General features: G+C 47.3%; 1 protein-coding gene across 1 annotated transcript; it reads right to left on the bottom strand.

The window, feature by feature from the left end:
- Window positions 1-12919: 12919 nt before the first annotated feature.
- LOC106743970 (protein jim lovell) lies at window positions 12920-20023 on the bottom strand. Its single transcript, XM_014618330.1, has 2 exons — window positions 19872-20023; window positions 12920-15125 (listed from the first exon to the last, which is right to left on the bottom strand). Exons 1-2 carry the CDS (start codon window positions 20021-20023, stop codon window positions 12920-12922), a joined length of 2358 nt encoding a protein of 785 aa, XP_014473816.1.
- Between the last annotated feature and the right edge of the window lie 6298 nt (window positions 20024-26321).

Here is a 26321-nt window from a genome sequence, read left to right as displayed (position 1 = left end):
CCCCCCCCGCCTGCTTCGGCTTATTATGTAATCAGAATAACAATAATTTGCTTCGGAACTGCTTCGACTGCTCATCAATCCGAGTGACAGCCGATTGCCCGCGGCTATGTGTAGGCATCGGCCATTTAGCGATCCACCGGCTACGGCGATCCGGGGGGCGGCAGGGCAGGTGAGCGGAGAGTAAGCGGTTTCGAGTTATCGCCGTACACTTCTCGCGGCCTCTATATCGTTGATCCCGTTGCGATTCGCGTGGGTCACCTAATATTTCGAAGATTAATCTGCGATAACGGCGAGGGGACAACGCGTCCGATCACACACGGAAATCGCAGCCGGTACTCGATTACATTCCAAGGTCCATATTCTAAACTCACTTTTATCGATGCCTTAAATGTGGTTTCTCTGCCAATTAGGTGGTTCCTATGCCTCTTTCGGAGACACTTTGAACGTTAAAAGTGAATTCAGTATATGGACCTAAGTCTCGAGAAGGATCTGCTCTTCTACTCTCGCGATGGGAAATTAATAAAAGTATCGGCAAATGAGGAATATGAATCTGTTCGATACGTAGTAGATTGGTGCGAAGGATTTGTCATTTTTCTATCAAATTCTCGTTGGAACTTGGCACGTTAAAAGGAAAATAGAAAAAAGCCTACGTTAAGCGTATGTTATCCTACATAGGAAAAAAGGCTTTTTTTAGATTTAGTATACTATTTCTTTGATTTGCTTTTCTTTAATATAAATGACAATTTAATGTCAAATATCATTTTGTTTGAGTGAAGATATTGTCTCGCCAGATTAAACCGTGTTGTTTAATAGAAAACACAGTTTCAGAAGAAATATTTCTTTTCAGTGGAAAAAATTTATATGTCAAGAATTACATATTAAATATTGTTCCACTGGAACAACGAAGCTCTTTAATATTTTTCTAACATAGTGTTACTTTTTTCAAATAATTTATTGCTTGTGACAACGCATTGCAATGCTTGGATGAAAATACAAAAATGTATGTTATTTGACGTAAAGATATTTATTGTTTGAGAAACCAAACAATCCTGTTTGTTAAATCAGACATTCGTTTGTTCGCTCCATTCCAAAGGGCAAAAATTTGTATCAATTTGAAAACATTTTATTAAATCCAAAGAAATCTTTTTCTCTGTATATACGTCGCACTGGTAGAATAATTTCGACGAGTAAGACCTACGGAAAGAAACAAGACGAACGTTGCAATTGTATGTACAGATTTATTAGGATTAATATAATAATTTTCAGGGCGGGTGAATACAATTGAATGTCGTTTTTACCTGTGTATCCATATGCACGCGCGTATGTGTGTGTATGTGTGTACGTATATGTCTGTCTGTATGTACGGTATGTATGTTACTCGAGTGTTTATAACGTGTTAGTCCGAAGAATGAACGTGGGGTTTAGGTAGCTAGCCTCGTCCTAGCCTCGTGTGCACATTCACACCACATAATTGATTCGCATGTGATCATCTGGTTCGCCGCATTGTAGTCTCTCCGTGTTTAAAGTATCTCGCCTAATTTAATTACCGTTACGCAATAATTCGATTAATCAATAAATTCGTAATAATAAATCCGTATAAACGTTGAGTTGTGTGCGTGAGTGAACTAGTGGCGCCGAGCCTGTCGTAGGATCGGCTAGGAAGTCTCTGTAGTAACCAGCGGTAAACGTATCACAAGTTATGTAGCGTTCATTTATTCATTATCGGCGCGGGTGTCGGAGGCTCGATCGACCGATGTCGTGTGTAGCTCGTGTGTGCCACGTGTGTCGTCCCGTTAATGCCCCGTCAGGGAGATTCCGGGTACCCTTTCATTACGGATTCTTTACGCGAAGAAAGAAGGTCTCGTCTGTTCTCATGAGAAGCCGGCTGATGACAACGTTTAAATCATTTCCCTCCCACTCTCTCCTCTCCCCGGCTTTTCCAACTACGAACGAAATGTATTCTTTTCTCCCTTTTTTTTCTTTTTAATTAACAGCCGTTAATTAATCACGCACACGGAGATTCGTCCCGCCGGAGGAGAGACCTCGTTTTTGATAGGATCGGTCGCGACGTCTCTCCGCCGACAGGGTGAACACACAACCGCGCGCGCTTCTCGTACCTCTGTTACCTCTTTTTCTTCATCCGGATAGAGGAAAAAGAATGAACGCGATCGTGCGCTATCGTGCTATCCGCGCGGCCTCGATCCTCCGACACTCGGAAGTATTGTAGTTATAGCGTGACGCGGTGCGCGCCGCGCGGCGTCTTAATCGTTCCGCTGTTTCCACCCTATAAATAGGCGGGACGCGCCGGCCGCCGCCGCGGACGCGCTCTGCGCTTAGGTAATCGTTCCTTTTATTGTATATCAAACTTTATAAACTGTAATACAATGTAAACCTGTAAAAAATATACTGGGTGGCGGTGGCTCTGTATAATATAATAAGTAGTATTATAATCGTTATGGTACAGTTGTAATTAGTATAAATATATCGTTATATTTTATCTGCTTCGTGTTTCTCTCGAAAGAGGGAGATAATCGAGACAACTCTCTCTCTCTCTCTCGCTCTCCCTTATTCTCTGTGCTTCTCATTCGTGTGTATCACACAGACTCATTTACGTTTATCGCAAACTGCTTGATCTCGTTCTCAACGCGTATTCTCTTTCGCACACACTCTCTCTCTCTCTCTCTCCCTCTCTTTCTAATTTCCACTCACTCGCTCTCTCCCTGCCACTCCGCTGCTCCTCCGTCGTACGGTAAAATACGATACACCGGTATCTACATATTCCGCTTCTTACGAGAAACGGTATATATAGTTGCGTACGCAAGCGCGCGTCGCTCTTCGCGCCGGCGGTCCAGTACCGCGCTTTCGGAGGTACGTCTTCAGCTAAAAGCGTGCTCCCGGCGCGTTAATTCGCGTATGACAGACGCTTTTACTTAAATCGCGCCTAAAAGCGAGATAAAAATACCAGTCTTTGTTCTTCCCTCCTTGTCCTTGTGTAACGCGCGCGAGATAAGTTTTCTCGGGGGAAGGGGGGGGAATATTTATATACATATATATACGTATGTCAGCACAAAAATGTGTTCGCGCACGGCCTTATGACGTGAAATCTGTCGACGAGTTGGTCGCATTCGGACTTCCCGACGACGGCGCGCGCGAAGTAGTGAAATCAATATTGCTAACCGGAATGTCGATAAGCTTCGATTGTTCCGGCGCGGGAGCGTCCGCGGTGCACCGTTTACCGTACCTCGAAATAGCAGCGCGCTCTCATTCGTTCGTTCATCCGCACATACATACATACGTACGTACGTTCGTTCGTTTGTTCGCTCATCATATCGTAACATGCGCTCGGGGCGAGGCTAGGGCGATTTAGGAACTACGTGACAGCACAACCGATGCAAGTAACTATTTCAACTGTTTCGTTTCCGGTTTCTGTTTTCTTTATACAGTATGAAGTCCTTGGTGAGATTCGAAACGGCGGTTTCTGCGTTGGCGAGGACGCACGGATCTCGTGTGTCTCATATTTATTCGTCGAGTCGGGCGGAACGATGTGAGCGCGGAAGGGGAGGAACGATCGTTTCCGGGGAAGGTAGAGACCCTCCTGGCGACGATCGCGACGAGTCGCTCACGGCAGCTCGCGCGGGAACGAGTTCCTGTACGAGCTATCGGTAACTGTTCGCGCGCGGCCATTTGAATTTGCCGCCGGTCGGTAAACTCCTCGCGAGAAGCCCGGGGACTCTCCGAGATCGAGGGATGATCCCAGCGTTACCTTCCGACGGCCACGTGTGCCGACATCCTCTCCGATCCGGGCTGGAATCATCGCTCGGCAACGCGACATTCACTCGGAGTGTCTCGATGATACATATATATACATATATATATACATACACAATTACGAAAACAGCACGTGCAAACAGTTCGGCTGTAGCAAAAATGAAAAGTCGACATCCGACGGTACAGGTGTGCGCGGCAATTAAATCGTCATCAGCGTCTCCCTTTCGGCGCAACGTTCGATCGCTCGCGAGCGGATGTCTCGTGAAATGCGCGCGTGACCGCTTCTAATCCGTGTAATAAATACCGTATTTACATATCTATACTTAGCCTTACGATAATAATGTTATGTAATATACTTAGCGTTTTATAATGATAATAATAATCAATTAGAATTAGCTTAGCAATTTTATACTCGTGTGTCTCGATTAAGGCAGTCTGCAGTCTGGCACCGTACTACCTTCATCGAGACACTTCAGTCAACGGAGTCGCGCGTGTTCGCACAATCACGCGTTCGCTACCAACAAGCGTACCGCTCGTCTCACATATGTATCATCGAGTAATCTCCCGTATCTCTCGGTCGCGTGGAAATTTCGAGCAGCGAATCAATTTGCTAAACGTTCGGGTTCTTCGCGAAAGTGTCTCAAGACGGTCGTTGTACCAGACACACAATTTCGCAATTTCTGCGATTCCCGGCCGCAATTTGCCGCCTTTCGTTTTCGGAGGTCATTCCGAGAATATGACTCGGCCGACAAATTCTCTCGTACGTTGTGCGCGCCGTGCGGCTAATAATAGCGAATTTTTTTGCGGCATGCGTGTGTGGTACTTGACCCAGTATTAGTGACGACAGCATTATTGTACAATAACACCTAGTGCGCTACACACGTTGTTCATTACGGCGTAATCGCGACACAGAAACCGCGGTTTTTACTACATACTCCCCCTCCTTTCCTTCATTTACGTCTCTCGCCTCTCCTTGTTCTCGCTCGATCAAAGGTTGTATCCGAAGAACAATGCTCGCGATGCACAATTATCGATAAATATATATATATATATATGTATAATATATATAAGTATGTATATATGTATATATTACGCATAAATAATCGACAGCGCGTCTTATCTCCGTTCCTATGTATACGAGTGTAGATTACACGAAATTAAAAATAATATTTTGTGGAGGCATATATTTCTTTTTCTGTTCCTCTCACTCTGACTCTCTCTCTCTCTCTCTTTCTCTCTCTCTCTCTCGTTTTCTCACTAGCATACCCTTTCTATTTCTCTACCTCTCTTCTCTATTCTTTCTTTCTCTCAAGTATACGTACTTTTTCTCATATTTTCTTTCACTCTCATCTCCTTTCCATTCCTCTCTCTCTCTCTTTCTCTCTCTCTCTCTCCCATTCCCTTTCATTCTTCTTTCATACGTACATACACAACAAGAAAGATAATACTATTAATATTTTTCCTTTTAATTATCGGACGATAATAGCCATTTTTGTATTATAGGAACTTAGGATGGTGAACTTTAGTGGTTAAAGTCCAAGAAAAATCAAACATTCTGCCCTATTTGTCAGTCGTGTCGGTGTCTGTGTGATTGCCGGTATCCGATAGATTAGGAAGGATAACATTTGGAATTGCGACAGGAGCGTAACACGGTAGCTACCGCGTTCGCGATCACGATAAGATATTTACATGTGCTACTCGTGTGTATGAGCCAGGAACGCAGATCTGTGCGAATCTAGAGAATCTTCGAGATTTCCTCCCGATGCCGTATACACGCGGAAATGAACGCGACAATGTACTGACGCCTTTTCCGTTTTACATATTTACAGTATCCAATTTTGTTAAAACAATCGAAACTACATGAGACTTGTCTCTTATTCCTGCGTGCACACATAGCGACAGTGATGATGGACGCGCTGTCGAAACAATACGGTGAAACAATAACCGCAGTAATGTGACGGCAATATTTCAATTTTTTTTGCTTAATTTTCTTTAATTAAGAACTAGCATGCCGAAAAACGATCTGTCTGTCTGTCTGTCTGTCTGTCTCTCTCTCTATCTCTTTCTTTCTTTCTCTCTCTCTTTCTATCCAAATACAATAACGAAAGAGAACAGCATCTTATAATGGGTATTCGCACGTGCTTTCGCGATCATCTACTGATCTCACGCGGCGGACCACATTAATTTAAAACAAACACATTAACGATAACCGAAGTAATTTTGCAACATAACAACGCTAATGAGTATGTCATAACCGTATACAAAGAGAAATTTATCACTAATTAACTAATTGGTAAAAAATTTCATCCGTTTCGTAATAAGAACGGTGCGACACGTATTAATGATGAGGATGAGAATAATAATGATTATTATAATAATTATAATCATATAATAATAATCATAGAGTCAATCATATTAATAACATGCATATGTGCAAAATATGAATAATGAGTGACATTTACAATGTCCAATGTAGACTCTTGTGCTGCTAACATTCGAATACAACCTTTCTCTTAATTCTCTGCTTGTGCGTATGTGCGTATACCCGAGGTTGTAACAACGAATTATTAATTATCTTTATACCGGCTTTGTTGTCTTCTACGCTTCGAGCGTATAACAAGACGCCGGGCGGGACAGGGCGTCGATTTAAATTCAACTAACGTGTTATTATTTGTGATAATGCGTAATAGTCCTTCGCGATAATAAAGTAACCAATCAATACGCGTCTCTTTATCTACACCCTATGTGACAATGATAATGCTACTTTATCTCTTTGTGTCTGTGTACCTGTATTTGTCACCATCTCACACACTCTCTTTCTCTCTTTCTCTCTCTCATTCTACCTCTTTCACAATCCTTTCACGCAAAGAAGAAACAGTGCTTTTAATTCTCCTTCTTTTTTCCTCATCTTCTCCCTCCTTTAAAGCTTCGCGTGTCGTCTTTCGCGAAAGACGCCGACACGACGATAAACATCGCGATCGGGAAGGAAGTCGGGACCATTCTCTCTCTCTCTCTTTCTCTCTCTCTCTCTCTCTCTCGCTCTCATATTCATTCTCCTAAAAGGGTGGCTGCGAACAACGAAACAGGCGCGAGATGTAGGTATCTCTAAGTAACGTACCGATCGTTTCTTTTTCCTTTCATCGTTAACTGCAAAATAATACTGAAGTCTGCACATGGTGCCTATCACATATGTCTACATATAATGTATATGTACCTCCCGCACGCACTCCCTCCACACGCATACGAACAGTCATTGTCTGCGCGAGTCGTTACATACAGTTACAACATAATAGTCCTCCTAAATGTCCGTGTCGCTCTTTCTTTCTCTCCTTGCTCTCGTCAACAGAGTGAATAAAAAATTGTTAAAACCATTTTCAACGCGGCTGTACCATCCGTCTCGAGCGTGCGTCGTCCGACAGTGTCGTTCCGCGGTGTTCAACGTTCACCGTTGAAATGAGAACTCGGAAACTATATTTTCGTGAACTACATTTTCAGAAATTACCGCGCCTATTCGCGTGATAAACATCATCATCATCATCATCGAACGACAACGTAAAGTGCAGCTGATCGAGATTGTATAATAGTGCTGAATGTCTCAGATAATACAAATCTCATTAATTAATTGCAAATTATAAGGAAATTGTGTTGAAAGAAACAAGAAAACTCGAATTTCCGTGTCAAAACGAGGAAGGCCAAAGAGTTTCATGCAAGCGAGCGATTCCGAGCGCGACATGAACCAACGGTACAGCCCAGGTTGTAGCAGTTATAAACTCTTTTAAAACACCCTGTATATATATATATAATATTTATATATTTATATATATTGTATTATGTAATATTAATAATACCTACTATATCGTTCCTATCTCTGCCATTCCTCGCCACTTTTTGTCTCTCTCTCTGTTTCTCTCTCTCTCTCTCTCTCTCTCTCTTTCGCTCTCTCTCTTTCTCTCTCTTTCTTTCTCCCTTTCATCACTTTATTTTCTTTTTTTTTTCCTTAACGTTTTTAACGAAATAATCATAATGTTATAATAGCTTTATGTAATTTACTTTTACAGTTTAATATGTAGCATCTTCTTTATCTATCGTAGATTTGTCTGTGGCTATCCCTGATGTGTTAGTTACCCTGCGCTTCCGTCTGGTTGTCGAAATATTGTTGTGAAATTGTGGTCTACGATTAAAAGTTTGTTCATCGTTTATTCCGCATTTTTAACGTCTCTCTCCTTTTCTTCCCTTCCACTTTTTCCTCACCCTTTCTTATTCCCTCCGACCGTTTCCGGTTGTCTCGGTTATATTCGAACCCGCATGGTTTCCGGTGAGTTTTCGACGCTACAGAAGCGCGCGAACACCTTCACCGCGTCTGCATCGTCGAGGAATCGAAATTACACCGAAATCACCATCAAACTCTCCCTTAAGCCGCTATTACTCATGCGAACAGTGAAGTGCCAGGTTACAGAAAGTCGACGAATCGGACGTCATCCGCCGGATGACGCTGCGCGACGATGAAACACACTCGTCGTACGCGAGAGGAATTGAACGTTCGCGATATCCGACTTCGCGGGAGAATGAGTAAACAACGAAGAACGTACGTATCACGATGAGGTGTGGAATGCACACCTGGATCGTCACATAGATTAAAGAGGAAAACGGAGGCGCGTACAGCAGATTAAGAAGATCACTCAACGTGACGCGGAAATCGCCCGGATCGGGCGGTCGCGCGCCGTTCGCCTCGTCGAATTATCCGTTCGTTCGTGTAAAAACGCGCGACCGTCGCGGGGCGAAAAAAGCGGGACAGAAGGACTCACGCTGCACGAGAGTGGAATAAAACGGTCAACGATTTAAAAATATTTACAGACTGCATGACGCGTCTACTCGCGAACACACATACACAGTCTTCACGTATACCGGAGCGCGGTCGCGCTGATGACGTGGTCGGATTTTTCTCTTCTTTTCGTCATCGGAGACTTTCTTCAACGGGAAGATCTCGACGGGCTAAACGCGTTATCGCGTAATCCGCGGTCGCGGCACAATCCGCCAATCGAGGCTTCTTTGTCGGAGCGAGAGACGTTATTGCGAGCGACTCACACGTAAAACGCCGCCCGTCCTATCGTGTCCATTTTACTATTCTATCTCTTTCTCTCTTGCTCTTTCGCTCTTTCTCTCACTCTCTCTATTTCTCCCCCTCTCTCTCTCTCTCTCTCGCTCTCTCTCTCTCTCTCTCTCTCTCTTTCACCACTGCGCTCGAGTGCATCCGGGAAGGTCGGTTGAAACACGCGTCGGTAATCAACATACTTCGTCCGAATTAAAAGCCTAATCTCGAATTTAAAAATTAACTCTATACAGATTACCTAATCTCTAAAAACGTATTCTACGTACGTACATAAACACCGAGAAAGATCGCACGTGGTCATCCGGTTTCGTTCATTGCGGGATGAAGTCTCGCGGTCTGTCAACTAGTCGAATTTTTCCACTCCTAAACTTTCGAGACTCTTCGATCGTTCGTGCAATTCTTACTATTATTATTATTGGTCTGTTCTGCGTGGAAGGACCGCCAGTGTTGCGCGCACGCACAGAAACACACACAGATGCACAGATGCGTCGAATTCGTCATTGCTTAATTCGGAATTTAAATTTTCCTCACCTCTCTCTCTTCCTCTCACTCTCTCTCTCTCTCTCATTCTCACTCTCTCTGTCTTTCCCTTTTAGTTTCTTTCTTTTTCTTTTTCTCTTTTAATGCGATGCGGTTAACGATAATATGCGAACCAATTTCACGATTAATGCACGATTCGCGCGGCACGTCCTAGAAACTTCTGTCTGACTTCGGTCCGACAGCGTCTTTGCACCCGATCAAGGAAGGCTCTGTGAAGTATCCTATTATAATCAACGATTTCGTTTCCTCACGGCGCGCAGAAACGAGCTCGCCGTACAGACCGCTGTTAATCTTGCCGTATCTATCGCCATTAAAGAAAGAGAAGTGAAATAAAAAAGAGCGTTTGTTTCACCTTGCATCGGATTCGTCGCGAACACGGCGGGCCGCGCGAGCCTTCGCGCGATCGCGACCAAACATTAAGTCAGTCGGACACCACATAACAGCACACTGGTCCGCTCTGCACGTGGTATAATTCGCGGTACTATTTGGTATATGAATCGCTCTCGCGGCAGGAACTATTTCAGCATCTCAGTATTTCGGTGGTTCTCTCGTGTCGGGGCTTCTTTGGCCGCCGACGGAGAAGCCTCGTCGTCGCGTTTCGCGCCGAAGTTATCCATCTTGCGACGTCGCCGCGATTTTCCGCCCCGACGAAAAGGATGAACGATTCGTTGATTCGCGCGAATCAACGGTCGAATGACGCGAATGACGTTCGAGATTCATCGGCGGAATGTTCGACCGGATCCACGGCCGGAAGCACGACGTCGACACCGAAGGCGGAATACGCACTCGAGGATCTCGCGTGCCGCGGAGACTCGATCGCGCGCGCAAGACAACGCTCGGACAGTCGCCATTGTTGCGACGTAATTCAATGTTTATTCGAAGAGACACGAGACAGACGTTTTCAAAGCACCTTCGAAGAATGAGATGACCCGACGCGGCACCCGAAGAGTCTCCGATCGGCGTACAAGGTGTTTATTTCATGATGTTAATTTCTTAATTAACGCCCACTATTACGGAGCGTTACTCCCTGTGAAAATTCGAGTCGGGAAGTATCGGACGAAAATGTTGAGACGTCGATAGTTTAGGAGATAAAAGCGATTGGGAAAACAAAGCTTTTCGCAAGCTTCGAGCGACCAACCGGATGATAAATCTATTTTCTTCGATTAATTTCAAGCGGATTTTACTTCAACAGAACTTGAACTTAGGATTTAGCTATAGAGATATGTTGTGTTGAACGTTGGGAAATTGACATAAATTGACATAAATAACGATTTTGTCTCTCAATAAAATGGTTCGGAACATTTTAATTCAACTATTCGCGAGGAATAATGCTGTATAAATAGTGAGCGTTAATAACGAAACGATCTGTATATTTCCAATCCGAATCCTTTCGGAACAATTGAAACCTCGTGTGCGTACTGAGCGCGATTACCGTCGGCAGAGAGACTCGTGAAACCGCGACGTAGAAGATAACGAAACGCAAGTGACAAAAACAGAACGAGCGCAGAACGGTTAATGGCGTTCGACCCAGTACAAGCTGTTCGTGCATGTACAGCAGACTTCACATATACAGTCATATTCCCTAGGCATAGGGACATAGAGAATTTCCAACCGGGCGCATCAGGGGGTATGTAATTTTTCCTTAGGGCGGAAACGCGAAAGATGAGTATTTCTAATTGCTTTCAAATTAGAAAATTTTCACTTTTCACGAGTTCACACTGAAAGATTCACAAGATTCGTATGAACCCGACGACTTTAGCGATCGTGTAATTTCTCGAACAATGAAAATATGAAACTTTTCACGTTTCCGCTTCTAGGAGAAAATTACGATGATCGTTATCTTGGTCTGAATATTTGTATTATGACTGCCACTTTGGAGTATCGTTGCCGATTCACCGAGTAATCACGATGCACGAATATTCGGACATGACCCGGGTAGAAATTAACGGCGGCGCGCTCCAAGTCTGCAGTGGCCTTAGATACGTCCAAAAATAGGCCTGCCTTCGTTAGGCCTAGATATGGCCGAGAAAGGCAAATTCTGAATGGAATTTCATGAATAAGCTCTGAATAATCCACTGACGTGGATGCCACTAATAAAGTTTATGCTCATAAGGCCCAGTCAGAGCTTAGTTAAGCAATTCTTAAAATAGTCCAAAATGAGGTCTTCAAGAGACTTAAGTGAAGCTCACAATAATAAGGTAGAAATAAGACCGAATTAATTTTGATTTGGATTTTGTTTCTCAAAAATAACGTTTAAGTAAAAAGAAAAAAAAAACCGTGAACTCTATTCGCAAATTCGCATTTTCTTATAAATTGGTAACAAGATACAGTCTAGTCAGACGTATTAAGATAAGGCCTAGCTAGATTTACGAAGCTGGCTCTAATTTGTACGAGCCAGCTTTATATTTCTGTGTAGGGCCTAAGCTTGCCTGTACAGCGCCTAGATACAAGTGGGGAAACATTGTGCAGAACCTTTCCAGTTCTCGTTTTAAATTTTCATCCGGGTGATGCGTCTGATTGGGAATTTTTGACGTTGCTACAACGTCACTATTCCGTATCACTATATGCGGAGTCTGCTGTACCGTCGACGATACTGTGCGACGTTAGTTTCTCACGTCGACGATAGGTCGTCGTCGGAAGGGAGCAATGTCGTCTAACGAGACGTCCGCGACACGACCGAGGCCTCCAGCTTCTTCTTTCCCACATCGGAAGAAGAGGAAGAAGAAGAAGAAGAAGCGGAGGGAAATGTTAGCTCACGCCTAGTTGAAGCTGTGACGCACGAAGAAACGTAAGCAACGAGATTGAGGCGGTGAACGAATCGATCGATCACAGTCGGCAGTTTCAACACGATAGTCCTGCGTTCTGGATAATCCTCGACTATGATTGGCCGGGTCGCTTAACGCCTCAGTTTCACCGCTCACGTCCCCACGTGCCACTCGCTCTTAGGAGTCTCCCCGAGTCGAAACTCGCGGGATGGGGGAGGGGGGACATTAATAACGGAATAAACGACCAAGCACACACAATCGCATTCAATAGATTTACCTTCTCAAACACGGCTCAAGACATCGGCGTTCGATCATTCTTCCCTAGCTGGGTCATCCCGGCGTGAGAGCGTCGCTTGAAAACCACCGACGGCATCCGCGGGACGTGAACACGCGGGGGCCGGATGGGGCTCGTCCGTCGAGACACGTGCACTTTGGCGGAGCTGTCGGTCGGTCGGTAAAAGTCAGTCTTGCGGAGGATCAAGTAGTGGCTCAAGGGGGATCGCGCGAATTGAATCTCTAATCTGTACAACCTGCGTGTCTACGACGAGGGACTCGACGACGAGTGAGGGGTGTGCGGGGTATGGTGTACTCGTGAGGGTACACTCGGTCGATCGGGGGCCTGTGTCGTCCATCGACATCATCGTCGTCGTCGTCGTCGTTATCATTATCATCCGGGCGAGAATGACGAGAGCAATGATCGCGCGTAAACGAACGTACCGGTCCGAAACGGCCAATCCTAGTCCGAACCGTTGTGCTGCAGCAGCGCGGGCGCCGACTGTGACTGGAGCGACGACTCGTGGTGATGATGGTGGTGATGAGGATGATGCTGCTGCTGCTGCTGCTCGTCGTCCTGCAGCGGCGAGGGCGTCCGGCTGCTCTGCGAGGTCGCGATGTCGCCGGCGCTGTTGCCGCTGCTGCCGCCTCCGCCGCTGCTGCTGCCTCCTCCACCAGCACCGGCAGCACCAACACCGCCGCTTCCACAGCCAGGATTCCCGGACGAGTCGAAGCCCTTCTGCTCGCTCGGGGGCAGCAGGTGCACCATGTTCACCGGCATCGGGAAGGACCCGGCGGCGAAGTCGGGGTAGAAACCCTGCGGCAGGTTGCCGCCCAGCAGGGTGTGATGGTGGAAGCTGGCGGCGTCGTCCGCCGGGTGGGTCGGCGGCAACGCGGCCAGCCCGTGCCCGAGCTGGGCGCTCTGCTGGACGGCCTTGACATTGTTGTTCACCGCGTTCATGTACTCGGGGTTGCTGGTGCCGGACCCGGTGCAGTCCCTGCGCAGCTGCTCGAGCTTCAGACTCTTGCCGTACTTGCCGCGCACGTACATCAGCAGGCTGTTGTACGGTATGCCGAATATCCGGCTGGCCTGCGACGTCGTCATCTTCTTGTTCCAGACTTGCTGGAGCGCCTCGGTCAGCTCGGCGTTCGTCCAAGACCTGGGCGGGCCGCCTCGCGGCGCGCTGTGCTGGCCCTTCGGCCTGTCCATCGGCAGGCCGCGAGCGGTCGGGTCGCTCCATCGGCGCGGCGTGTCGCCGTTACCCCGGTACTTCTTCGGCTTCTTGTTGCTCAGCGGCGAGTGATGGGCGCTGAGCCCGCCGGCGCCGAAGAGGCCGTGCAGCGCCTCCGAAGCCTTGAAGTCCGCGTGGAGGTCCGCGAGCAGGCTGCCGCCTCTCTCGAGGCTGCTCGCGTGCGGGAAGAGGCCGGCCCCGAGACCCGGCACGCCGTCCAACGTCGGGAACATCGCCGCGACGGAACTCCGGCGTGGCGGCAACGGCGAGTCCTGCCGTTGCTGCTGCTGCTGCTGGAACGGGTGGCTCCTCACCGACACGTGCGGGCTGCCCTCTCGCGCGAGGTGGCTCGGCGGCGGAGGAGGCGGTAACTGACCCTGCGGATGTCCGGGTAGCCACTGAGCGGCCAACTGGCCGAGGCTAGTCAGGTACTCGCTGTGATGATGCGGCGACGTCAGCGACAACGTCGATATCGGCGGCAGACCCGCGACCGAGGCCGCCGCCGCCACCACCGCCGCCGCCGTTGAGACGTCCTGGATGGGACCGTCCGGGTGGAGGAGGTTCGACCCGGTGAGCGGCGAGCAGCGGGGACTGCTCGCGGTCTCGCTACCCTCCGTCTTCATGGTTTTCCGGTGCCGGTCCAGCCCGCTCGGTGAGGCGGACCTCTTCATCGACAGATTCTCCGCAATGTCCTCTTGATGTCGCTGTTGATGCTGGTGGTGGTGGGTCTGCGCGTTGCCGGAGGGTTGCTGCTGGTGGAATTGAGGCTGCTGGGGTTGCTCCTGCTGGGCCTGCTGGTGCTGCTGACTAGCGCTGAGGTTGAGGCAACCCGGCGACGGGCTCGAATTCTGCGTGTGGTTTCTGCTGAGATCCTGCGGCACCGTCTGCACGAGCTCGCCCGACCGCCGGCGCGGCCGCGCTTGTTTCCGCCGCGGCATCAGCGACGAGCCGCATATCTCGCGTATCGTCTGGTAGCTCAGCTTAAGCGGTATCCTGCTGTCGCGATGGTCCCTCGTCGAATGGAAGGTCGTCGTCGTCGTCGGGTTGGGCAGCGCCGCCGTCGTCGCCGCCGCCACCGCCGCGAGCTCCTTCGGCGTGTTCTCCGAGGCGTTGTCGTCCTCCTCCGGGCTGTCCTGTCGGGCGCCCTCCGGCGTCGGCGGCTCGCCCAAGAGGCTCGGCGTCTCCGGCGGCGACGACATCCTGGGATCCGCCGATGCCAATATCGGGTCCGCCGGGGTCAGTATGGGATCCGACAGACCCCGCACCTGCAGACTCTCCGCGGCCCGTATCAGCCCCGGCAGCTCCTCGTGGCCGACCCGCACCTCACCGCGATACATGAAGTCGATCAGAGCGGCCACGTCGTGACCGGTGAAGTCCTTCAGCACGATCACCGGATGCTTGCACGGGTGTTCCGCGAATATCCTCCGGAAGAAGGGACTGCAACATGAACGCGCGAGCCGTTACACGGAGGACCGGCGACGGCGCAGGAGCGCGAGGATCAGCGATCCGGGCTTCCTCGCCTCAACCAAGGTGAACGTCCCAATTAGTGACACGGTAATCTCACCGTGAGAAAAAGTTAACAATGCGAAAGACATTGTTAATCGCGTAAATAATTAATCTTTTGTATTGTCAATTTGTCAATTTCTATATTCTGTAGTTTTTTTCAAGAATTAACAAATGAATAACATACGCGTTAACTTAATTACGTGAAATTTATCTCGTTCGAAAGATAAATAAAGTGTGTAACAGTTACACTGGTAAATGAATAATTATAATAGGTGTTGTAACGTTACTATTGGTTGGAGTTTACCGTAGATAGTTAAAAATATCAAAATTCTTCTTTCATTGTGAAGCAGCGCAAGACAGATTTAGCGAGTTTCAATCCTAATAATATAATTTACTTTAATTCTACTTTAATCCTGATAATATTTTCAATTTCCGTCTTCCTATTTTAATGCCAAAATGGGTTGTTTAAGGTAACGTTAAAATTAAACTTACCGAATGAAAGGTTCAAAATACAAATTAATATCGGCGAATTAGATTTTCATTAGTCCATATACCATTTTCTGAACAGACAAACTATTCTTAAGAGAATCAAAATTTCGACTTAGGTTGTCGATTTGCAAGCGTAATTTGCGACTGTTGTCTGCGATTTTGATAGCGGGGTTTAAAACAACCGAGAATTGAATTCAGCCTTCTGCATAATTCGCTTGTATCTTCACCAACAATGTTTTTCAGCGTCTAGGAGATTAAAAGGAGGACCGGGATCTTAAATTTCTCAGTGGCAAGCCATTCTTACGCGCGAAATTCGCGATTCCTGAATTATCAGGAAGTCCCGGCGCCTTTTTGAGCTTTATTGAGAGACTCAAGAACACCCCGATATTTCATTATATGCTAAAGTCGAATTTAATAGGTAAAGTCGTTATCGTTTTTTCTTTCTCGTTCTCGTTTCGAGTCACGAGACGGCGACACGCTTTCTCGCATGCCCACGTTACAGAAGACTTTATTAACACTACAAGTACCGAATGTTCATTTCTGATTGTTTCATTTTTTAACATTCTATTTCTTGTGTAAAAGATAGGATTCTGAAATCATGACTTTTTATCAATCATTTAGGAAATAATGCGACAAATATATTTTTAAATACTTTTCTCTTAATACATACCCAGGTAGCACAGTTAGTTTCACATACGTTCTTTTTAAACATCGTTGTCGATTCACCAAATAGTTAACAGTCATGTGATGCACGATTATTCGCACATAATACACCTAAACGGAATTTTTCGATGTCATTATATGCCTACACTGAAACGATACATGGAACTAAATAATTTGATTGCGGTAATCAAACATTTGATTGGAATGTATTCACCAAATCTTGATAATTGTTACAGAATCTTTCTTTCAGTGTAGATAATACGATGGTATTAATGAAGCCTTCGGAACTTACATTGACTTAAAAAAAAAATACGAAATTCGAAAAAATATGAAAATATTGGGCGAGAAAAATTGCATAAATCTAGGCATCTAGACTTTATGTATCCGAGAGATTGAAAAATCACAGACTAACACCTGCGGTTTCGACTTTCACTGGACGACGTCGTATGTTGGCTGGCTATCGTGCACAAGCCGTGTGAGGATAAATAAACTCGTATGGAAAATTCCAGCGACAACGTAACTGATCATGCATTTTCATGCGACTTGCTTGCTATGCACACCGCCAACGATTTCATGCTCCGTTACAATCTCATTTACTTGTACGCACCTATCTTATCTTGGCGCGTAATAATGTCGTGAACACACGCGATGTTTCGCGCAACGTTCACGCAGATGGTTGCTCAGATTTCCTTCTTTAACACCTCGACTGCCATAGCGGTTAGCAGTGACCGGCGCTATTACATCGTGCGCTATAACATCTCGCTAATTCGCATATAAAATGTAATCAAATGCGTACAACAATTTTCATTTACAGCTAATTGGGAGCCGATGAAACGAGCTAATGAGCATATGCATCGCGAATTACATTTATTTAGCGCCTCTTGGGCGATTCGAGCTTCAGTTGAATATTGAAATAATTAGTGTAAATTAGCGCGACCGTCAACGTGTCGGTCCGGATCTACAATAGTTGCAGCAAGCCTCCAGCGTTTTGCTGTAAGTAATAAAATTTCTGACAAAAGATCCCGCACTGCAAAAAATCGCAATAACGCTTGAATCTTAGGAATTGCGAGGTCTGGTAATGCTGCAAACACTTTTAGCTAGAAATTATGTTAGGGCTTTAGCAAGATGACTGACATATCGATTCAAGAGAACATTTTTTCGCTTTAAATCTTTGGCTTAAATAACGCATAATAACTCTCGCGTCAGGAGTCTTGAATTAAAAGGCTGTTCGGCTCGTGATTGATGACAAACCGTTGTATAATAAAAAAGAAATAAAAATATTAGAATTTTGATCAAGATTTTAGGACGTAAAACATTGTCCTAAAATTACTAGTCAGCCATTCCGCTAAGGTCCTTACAATTTAGAATTTACAGCAAAAGGCTGAAGGCTTATTACACCTATTGTGGAGAAACTTACGCCTGTTATATAGTATGTCGGAAATCGAAACACAGCCGATAGTTCAATGAGAGTATTTGTTTCTCGAAAACGATTTCTCCTCATTGGGCAATCGGCTGCATTTCGACATTCGACAACGATACGCGACATATTGTATAATAGGCCTTAATCTTATAGAGTACGTTTCGAGAGGAGCAACATCGGTCTCACTTTATAAGTCAAGAATTTCGATCATATCCCTCCGAAGGACATAATTACGTTATTTGCATCCCTTTCTCTCTCTCTCTCTCTCTCACTGTATAGAACTCATGCTGACTTATCGCGATTCATTCGTGCCGTTCATCTCCAAAAACAGACGCCGTTCACCGTCGAAACGGCGACGTACGCCGCAAAACCACCGTGCAAAGTCCGTTTGCAAATACCTCCCTTCACCCCCTCACCCCTTCCAACGGCTTCCACATTTGTGTCAGAGCGTGTGTTAAAATGCGCAGGCGTGGGACGGAGCGACACTTGGTTTGAAAATTCGAACCCACGTACACGCCGGTGGCTATCGCTCGCTCGAGGAAGCTTTACCACCGCGACGATTTGTAACGTTACATGTACATCTCGTGGCGAGGAACGTTGCGTGTCTTCGCCGAGTAAGACAGAACGGCGGGCAGAAACCGCGGGCAAAAAGCCACCGCAAGAATTAGCGTTCCTTCCCCGATCGAGCGACAGCGAATCAGCGATGGTACAAGACTTTCGCTCGTTGTCAACTTTACGTCACACGCGCGGGGAGCGAGAAGAGCGGCGGTATCGTGTATAGAGCCTCTCCGCCCATGGTAAACCACGAAGGAGCGAGCGAGGAAGTTTTTCGCGAGCAAGAAAGACCGCGCAAGCAAGAACCGCTCTCGCTTTCAAAACGCGACGCGCTTCTTTCGCGCTCTGTGCGCTTCCGCCAATCGACGAATATCGGACGTTTCCAATCGGAGACGGCGGATAGAGAGCGCGGGAATTTATAATCGCAAGATAAGCGAACGGAGGTAAGCGAGGAACTTGGACCCTTTACTGCGAAACTTGGCGCTTCTCGCTCCACGATCAAAGTATCCCTTTTCTTGTTTTTTTCTTATTATTCACGTGACGTCGACGCAGCATAACGCGAATCACGCCGCTGATCTCCCGTGTCCGTCGCGAGGAGGTAATAATTGTTTTCTTCGTTTATAATTACGTTTATAATTTGTAAATAAATCTTTCGAGTTACTTTTCGTATTAAAGAATATCCTTACAATGATACGAGCCACATCGCTGATACCCGAATGGTGATTCTTTTTCTTCGTTTGAATTACCTAAGTAGAGACGCAAGTGGAACGTTGAGAAATAATGGAAAGTAAATCTTTCCAATCACTTTCTGTATCAAAGTATGTATGTTGTTGAAGCATTTTGGAAATGGAAACATTGATTCCTACGACACAGTTAACAAGTTTTCCGGTTTTCTAGAGGAAAAATTTATCCAATACTTTCCCTTCTCAGTGTGTGAAAATTATTCTTGAATAATAACAAGAATATATATGATACTTTTAGTGGAACTGCATAGAATTTCTTGACGTAAGCAAGTTTTATCTTCACGTAAGATTATATATTCTTGTTTACCTATTGAGAATATAAGTGAATTATTATCTTGAATTTTTATATTAGTTTCTCTTTCCATGTATGACGACTAAATTTGTAAGCTTTCTCGTAAGATTTATATTCCGTTAAAGCCGCAGAGAGCACTACCGGAGTGACGTACAAAGAAACACGCAATATTATTAGTTTATATGAATAAATTCCGTGCCCCCGACCATCATTGTTTGCCTATTCATTGTTTCGCACAAACTCGCAGTTCGCAAATGTTTCCTAGACCGGAGAATAACTACCTGTAAAAATTCCAATTTGAGACTTTTCCCCGTATTTTGCGATCTCAAAGTCGGCCCGCAGCAGTCCCTTTTGAGACTTCGAACAGAACATGCACGAAAAAGTCGCTACGGCTAACGCGATGCGACGAGCTACCTAGCAACGTGCAAAGCGAATGAAAAGCGGACAAGCCGATCCACCTGCGACCCACCTGCGAAGTAGCAACCGCCTGTGAGAGAGGAGCATGCGTGATTTACCTGCAGGCACTGAGGACGACCTTGTGCGCCCTGAGGCTACTCTCGGCACACACAAGGGTCACGTCGACGAGCACCTCCGAATGCAGCAGCGCCTCGAAGGCCTGTAGTATATGGCTCTGATGATTGTTCCAGCGTAGAGAATAATGCGACATTTTTCTTCCGCCGCTGGCGTCGTTAGCGGAGCCGCCACCTTGCTCCGCCCCGTGCTCTCTCGTGCCGCGTCCTCGTGGTCCTGCGTGGTCCTTCCTTTTCCATGCACGCACGCACACGGCCACGCACGTATCGCGAAGGTGCTTCCCCCTTCTTCACTTTCTGCCGCTGCCGTTGCCTCGCTAACCTTGCGCCCTGCCGTTCTCCTGGAATCCGAAAGACGCCAGACGGTCAGACGCCAAATAATGGGAAAATGGCGACCGTGCGCTGAGTGGGAAAAACTCGACCGCGAAATTGTGTCGGCTCTTCCAGCCGCTCACAGTTTCGGAAGATCTACGGCCGGCATTCATTCTAGGTATTCTTGTTTACACCGATCATTTGATACGCTTGTCAACTTTCTATTAAATTATCTTAATTTTGACGATGCGTGTAAACAACGTTGTATTCAATTGGTACGACGGGTCTTCTTGATGCGTGTTATACCAACTCCCAGGTTTGCAAAGCGATGATCGATTCGATATCGATGATTGATTTTTCGGGCCATTAGATTTGATTACCATATCTTTCGTTGATGCAAAAGATGTTGCGATTGGCGACAGATCCGTATGGCATTTTGTTAATATCATGTCGATATCCCGGTATCTATGTAGAAGATGTCATATAGATATCGATTGATTATTGCCGAACTAGTCGGTATCTGGTCGATATCACATCTAAGTCGAATCGTTATATTCATATTTCAACTTGATGCGGATATGATATAAACTGTATTATTAGGTCGTCAACATCTACATAATATCTTCTAGATATCGTGATGAAGTCTTCCAAACATCAAATCGAACATTGATTTCCATATGATTTCGACTGGATTTTTCATCGAATCATGTGAATCCAGGTTGGTACGCCGTCGTTTACATACATCATCGACATCGAGATAATTTAAGAGAAAGTTGCCATTTAGTACGTGTATCAAATAACAGATGTAAACTAGGTCACAGTCAGGTCTTACATTCAAGACTGTTTTATGTTCGGTTTCAGGTGCTTTATAGCTGATGAGACGATTCATATCTGAAGATGAACTTGAAACGATCTTAAATATAAGATCGGACTATGAATACCGCTCCATATGGCCTCCGACATATCGGGTCGGGCTATTAGGAAGTTTTTGCGACACTGCGCTTAAGACAGGGCGAACATCGAAGTCTAGGGTTTCGCGCGATCGTCGCATGGTCGCCGTGGTTTTCATCGTGGACTCGCGTTAACGCCTTCTCCTCTGTCCGACGGACTCGGAACCAAATCCTCGAGGATTCGAACGATAAGGATTCTTCATTGTCCGCATGGCTTTGTGTCTATAGCGAGCAATTTACTTCCCAAAAGCTAACGGACACGTTACCTTTTCTAGAGAAGGAGCGTGCGCAAGCAAAGAAATATTTCGATCTCGCAGCATTAAAAATTCAATAACGCATCGAGTTGTGAAAGTTCGTTCGGTTTCTTAATCGGTTCTTTGCTCAGAAGCTCTACCTGCGCGAGATCATGCAGAGCTACCTGAGAGACGGCAGGTCATCGAACAAAACGGCACATACATAATTGATTGTATTTCAAAATAAACAAATATCCCATGTATATTTTGATCAAGAAACGGAACGAACTTTTGCATCAACCTAACAAATTCAAATAAATTAAATAGTATTATAATATTATTATAAATGCAAATACGTGTGTGTATGTGTATGGTATATGCGCGCGCGGACATGCGTAATTAAATAACAAACTAAAATAAAATAAAGCGAAAACGGGGTTTAGAAATTTATCGAAGGGAAGAATTTTGATTGGCAATCCACTCGCTATCAGATCGAAATTATCGCGCTTAACGTTTACACGGTAAAACATTTTGTGCTACAAACGATCTACGCAAAATCTATGTGTTGCTTTAACAAGATGAAAAAGTAATATGTTAACAATGTGAATATGTTAACTTCATTTATATCTTTCTAACATATTCCCCATGTTAAAGTAACGCACAACAAAAAGTTTGGGTGGATCGTTAGTGACACAAAACTGTTTACCGTGTTGATGCCGGTTCTAATTAAACTTTCTCACTGGTTGCTGCTCACCTAGCGAATTTTCACCCAGAATCTTTAATTTTGACTGGAATTTCACACGGGATCTGACACACAGACGTATCACCGCGCGTCTCCCGGATAAACGATTCGCAAAGAATTCGCGTTACACGCCGGAGGATCGTCGTCGCAAAGAGGCACGCAGTCGCGTCGGACACGCGGGGGATGACACGCGGCCGAGTTCTCGCGATAATTATTGAATCGGCCGACTCACCCCCGAATATTTCGGTGACGTTGGCACTCGTTTCGTCGAGTGCGTTTCGCCGTGAATAACTTCGCGTAGCGCGTTCCCCCTCGGTAGAAGAGGGGTGATCGGAAGCCGGGGAAAAGAAGAGAGGCGCGGCCCGCGGCCGATTTGCGCGCTTTCCGCGGCATCCGCAGGTATCCGGCGTTGCGAAGGAAATTCTCCGAGTCGACACACGACACCTTGTGCATCTCGTGCAACGAGGCAAAAGGGGAAGAAGGAGGAGGAGGAGGAAACAAAAAGAGGGGATCATCGTCCGCGACGTGAGCGGTGTATCTCGATACCTCTGAAATCGAGGAGACAAAATCGCCGATCGATTCCTGGAAAATCTTTCCCATCCAACTGACCCGTCAATCGCATCGGCGCTCCCGCGCGATTCAAACGAACGCCTACGAGTGAACCCTGACTTTCTCGGGCCCCGGGGGATTAATCCGGTGAATCCCGCGTTACTTTTTATCGCTGATTGATAACGCATCATCACGGGAGGCGGTATCAGCCGGGAGAGAAAGAGAGAAAAAGTGAGGAGAGGGAGAGAGGGAGAGAGAATAACTCGTCTCTATCGATCATCCGTGAAATTACAACGATACGTAAGCCCCGTCGGCGAAGCGCATTACACCCACCGGGAGCAAGGCTCTCACTTTATTCCTTTTATCCGCGATGCGCAACGCGGATGGCCCTCGAATTCCCGTTGCTTCTGTCCGTGTTGCGCGCGACGTAAACGGTATCAATTGCGACGCGACAGTGACACGGCGCGTCGTTGGCGGGTGCTTGTACGTTTATTTTATAATTAAAACATAATTAATGCAAAAGGTGGCAAAGGTGTGTGTAGGCGCGCGCGAGCGGCCGGGCGACGTGACCTGGAACGAGCGCGCACTACTGCTGCTCTTCAACGTCACGTCACTCGCACACGTGCGATGGCTTTGATTGTGAATTGCATCCTGTAAAAGAATCGCCCGTAGTGCGCGCTCGATAAATCACTCCGGACGCAATTACATTAACAACAATGCAATAACGATAAAAATAGCGAATTTGTTTCAAGAGAGAATGAGGGGGAGGCGCGAGAGGGTGAGGGAGGGGCAGAATGTTTCGCGTGTGAAACGGGAGAATTCTCTGGAATTGTGCGTCGAGTAGTCTCCATGTGAAACGAATATCCCGGCAGCGCGTCCCGCGTAACTTTGTAACGATCCGGGAAATGAAATCGAAGCCAGCAGCGAGGAAGCGCGGATTCGCGACGTGTCGCGGGCCCAGCGTCCGGAAGTCGCGATCGCCGTTAAATAAGCGGCCCGTAAAAGTGGCTCCATTGTCACGGGCTAATTAATTGCCGGCTGACAGGTCTCCCGCGATCGTAAACAATCCCTCTCATAGGAGAGATTGAGGTAGGCACACAATGAACTACAAACAACAAACAACGGAGCGAGCGAGCGAAGGGATCGAGCTGCGATGTCGCGCGGCAAGATCAAATAATCGAACTCGCTTTTCGACACCGTCCTCCTGCCTTTTCCCTCGGCGAGCGACCTTTCGCTCGACGGTACGCAAAAGCGACGCGAAAGTGGCGTTAAAACCGCGTACCGCGGCCGCGTCGTTTGCTTTGACGGGAAGTCGCGAGAGATGAAAAAAAACTTTCCTCTCTCTCTCTCCACGGTTAGAACCACGCAGTGCGTTCAGGGGAACCGCCGGACTACGATACGTCACTGTGCGCCGTCGAAAACTCCTCCGCAAGTTTGTTGTCAAACTCGCACGTGTTCGGAAAAAGCGCGGATTCACGTCGACCGGTACTCTCTCGCTCTCTCTCTCTCTCTCTCTCCCCGATTCTCTCGCGACGTTCTTTTTCTTTTCGCTGCCATTGCTCTCGCTCCTTTTCTATTTCCGCGTCCGTGTCTCGAAGAGGCCACTGTATGTTGCGCGCGCGAGCTATTAGCCGTCGCGGTGCGTGGCACCCTTAACTTCGTCGAGCAAAACGACGTGTACGGAAGAGAGTTGGGATTAGTGTCGATGCTCGCGGTTCTCGCGGTATCTCGGAAATAACGATTGATGCCGCTACTATTACTATCGCAGCTACTGCGAATACCGTGCTACACAGCGATCGGAACATTAGCGAGAATACGTGAGAATCCGGTTAGTCGATTGACGAGATCGGCGTTGAGACTGATTAATTCGTCGCGCGTTACATTTTCGAAAATCGCACGCCGCCGAAGAAGAAGCGTACACCCCGTTCTCCCGATCACCAATCGACTCGCAACGATCGCAATCATAAATACAAAATGTACAATGAAGCCTGGACACGATCATCGCGCAAAGCCGAACAATAGATGTTGCCGGTTGAAGGTTGAAGCACCGGTCTCGCTTGAGCGGATCGGTGCTCCGATCGAGCTCACGCGCGGAATCCGCGATTGGGATCTCGCGGGTTCGAGTTCCTCGTCGTGCAAGACACAAATCCACTTCGTTAACGCGACTCGTTCCGCGAAATTAGAATCTTTTCATCCCGGTCTCGGAGGTCTCGGAATACTCTTACCCTTTCAGGACGCCGTCAATAGCGACTCAAGGCTCGTCGCAAACCATCGATTGCTCCCGTACTCGCAGATCTTACTGCCACTGACGGAACACCTTTCTTCTTCTTCGAGAGAGAGAATGACAAATTTCAGAATCGATCGAACGACGATGAGGAAAAAAAGAGTAAACCACGTCACACAGTCGCGAGCTACAGCGGACTTACGCGCGCGCGCGTTCCGTATGCGGTGCACTCGCGTCACTGGAATCCACCGGTATCCCTTCGTTCACACTGAAGGATCGACAGTGGGAAAGGACCACGCACCAGAGTGCCGCTAGACAAGACGCGCGGAAGCTTCGCGCGGGAAGAAGCGTTATGCGGCAGGGAAACTGTACCACGTGGTCACGCCATTGTGCGAATTTGTGAATGCGGGTCGGTGTGATTTTGAGAAGAGGGGACGCAGTCTAAGAAAGAAAGGGGAAAGGGAATTTGGAGGGGGAGAAAGAGAGAGAGAGAGAGAGAGAGAAAACTTGCTCCTTTTCTTTCCCTCACGCGGGCACTTTCCAAGAGTAATTAAGCAAGAGAGAACAATAAATCATGCGACAATGAGGCAGAAACTTTCGTCGGACAAAGTCGGCGTTCAAGCGTGACGGTGATGTGTGACTTGCGTGGGGAAACTTAAAGGATCACATCCTTCGATCCCGACAAAATTTATTCTCCGGCACGAAGAGAATGAGAAAAAGAGAGAGGGGAGGGGGTGAACAGAGGGAGGGGAGAGGGAGCGAGCGTGGTCCCTTTAAACGATCAGCTGATTCCTCACTACCACCCACCGTAAAACTCGACGAGACGCTGCGGTTCACAAAGCGCACGGAGAAACCACCGGGCGATCGTTCAGATCGAGACGCGCGATCCGAAGAAATCGCACTGTTCGCAGGGGCGTACGTGCGTGTGTGTATTCGCGTGTTGTGTGCGCATATTTATACGTGTATATACATATGAGACACGCTGCGAGACACCGCACCAAACCAGCAGGAGACGCGTCGCGCGAACACTCGTGGGTGAGTTCCCGCGCTGCTGCAGCAGTCGGGCCGCGTGTACCTCCGGTAAACAGCGCGCGAGGGTAAACACTGGCTTTCGCCTTTCCCGAAGTCGCTTTGTACGAAGCACCGGCGGGAACCCACCACGTTCTTCGGGGCGCGTGCGACGGCCGGCTCCGCGCCGTTTTCACGCCGGTCGACACGGGGATGACGACGCGCACGGTGGAACGCGTGTGTGCGGCGCGCGAGGGGTAGCCGAGAGAGAACTGACCGTATCGTGCGGGCTGCGTGTGCAGCATACAGAGCGGCGTCGGCGACGGCCGGTGAGTGAATGCGCCGTGACGTTAGGCGCCCCTCCTAAGATCCCCGCCCCTCTCGCTCCTTAAACCCTTACCCTCGTCCCCCCCCCCC

This window comes from Dinoponera quadriceps, unplaced genomic scaffold, assembly GCF_001313825.1.
Source record: "Dinoponera quadriceps isolate SergipeBrazil2010 unplaced genomic scaffold, ASM131382v1 scaffold1252, whole genome shotgun sequence".
Classification (NCBI taxonomy): domain Eukaryota; kingdom Metazoa; phylum Arthropoda; class Insecta; order Hymenoptera; family Formicidae; genus Dinoponera; species Dinoponera quadriceps.
Note: the sequence above shows the minus strand (reverse complement) of the source record. Positions and strands in the feature narration are given on the sequence as shown.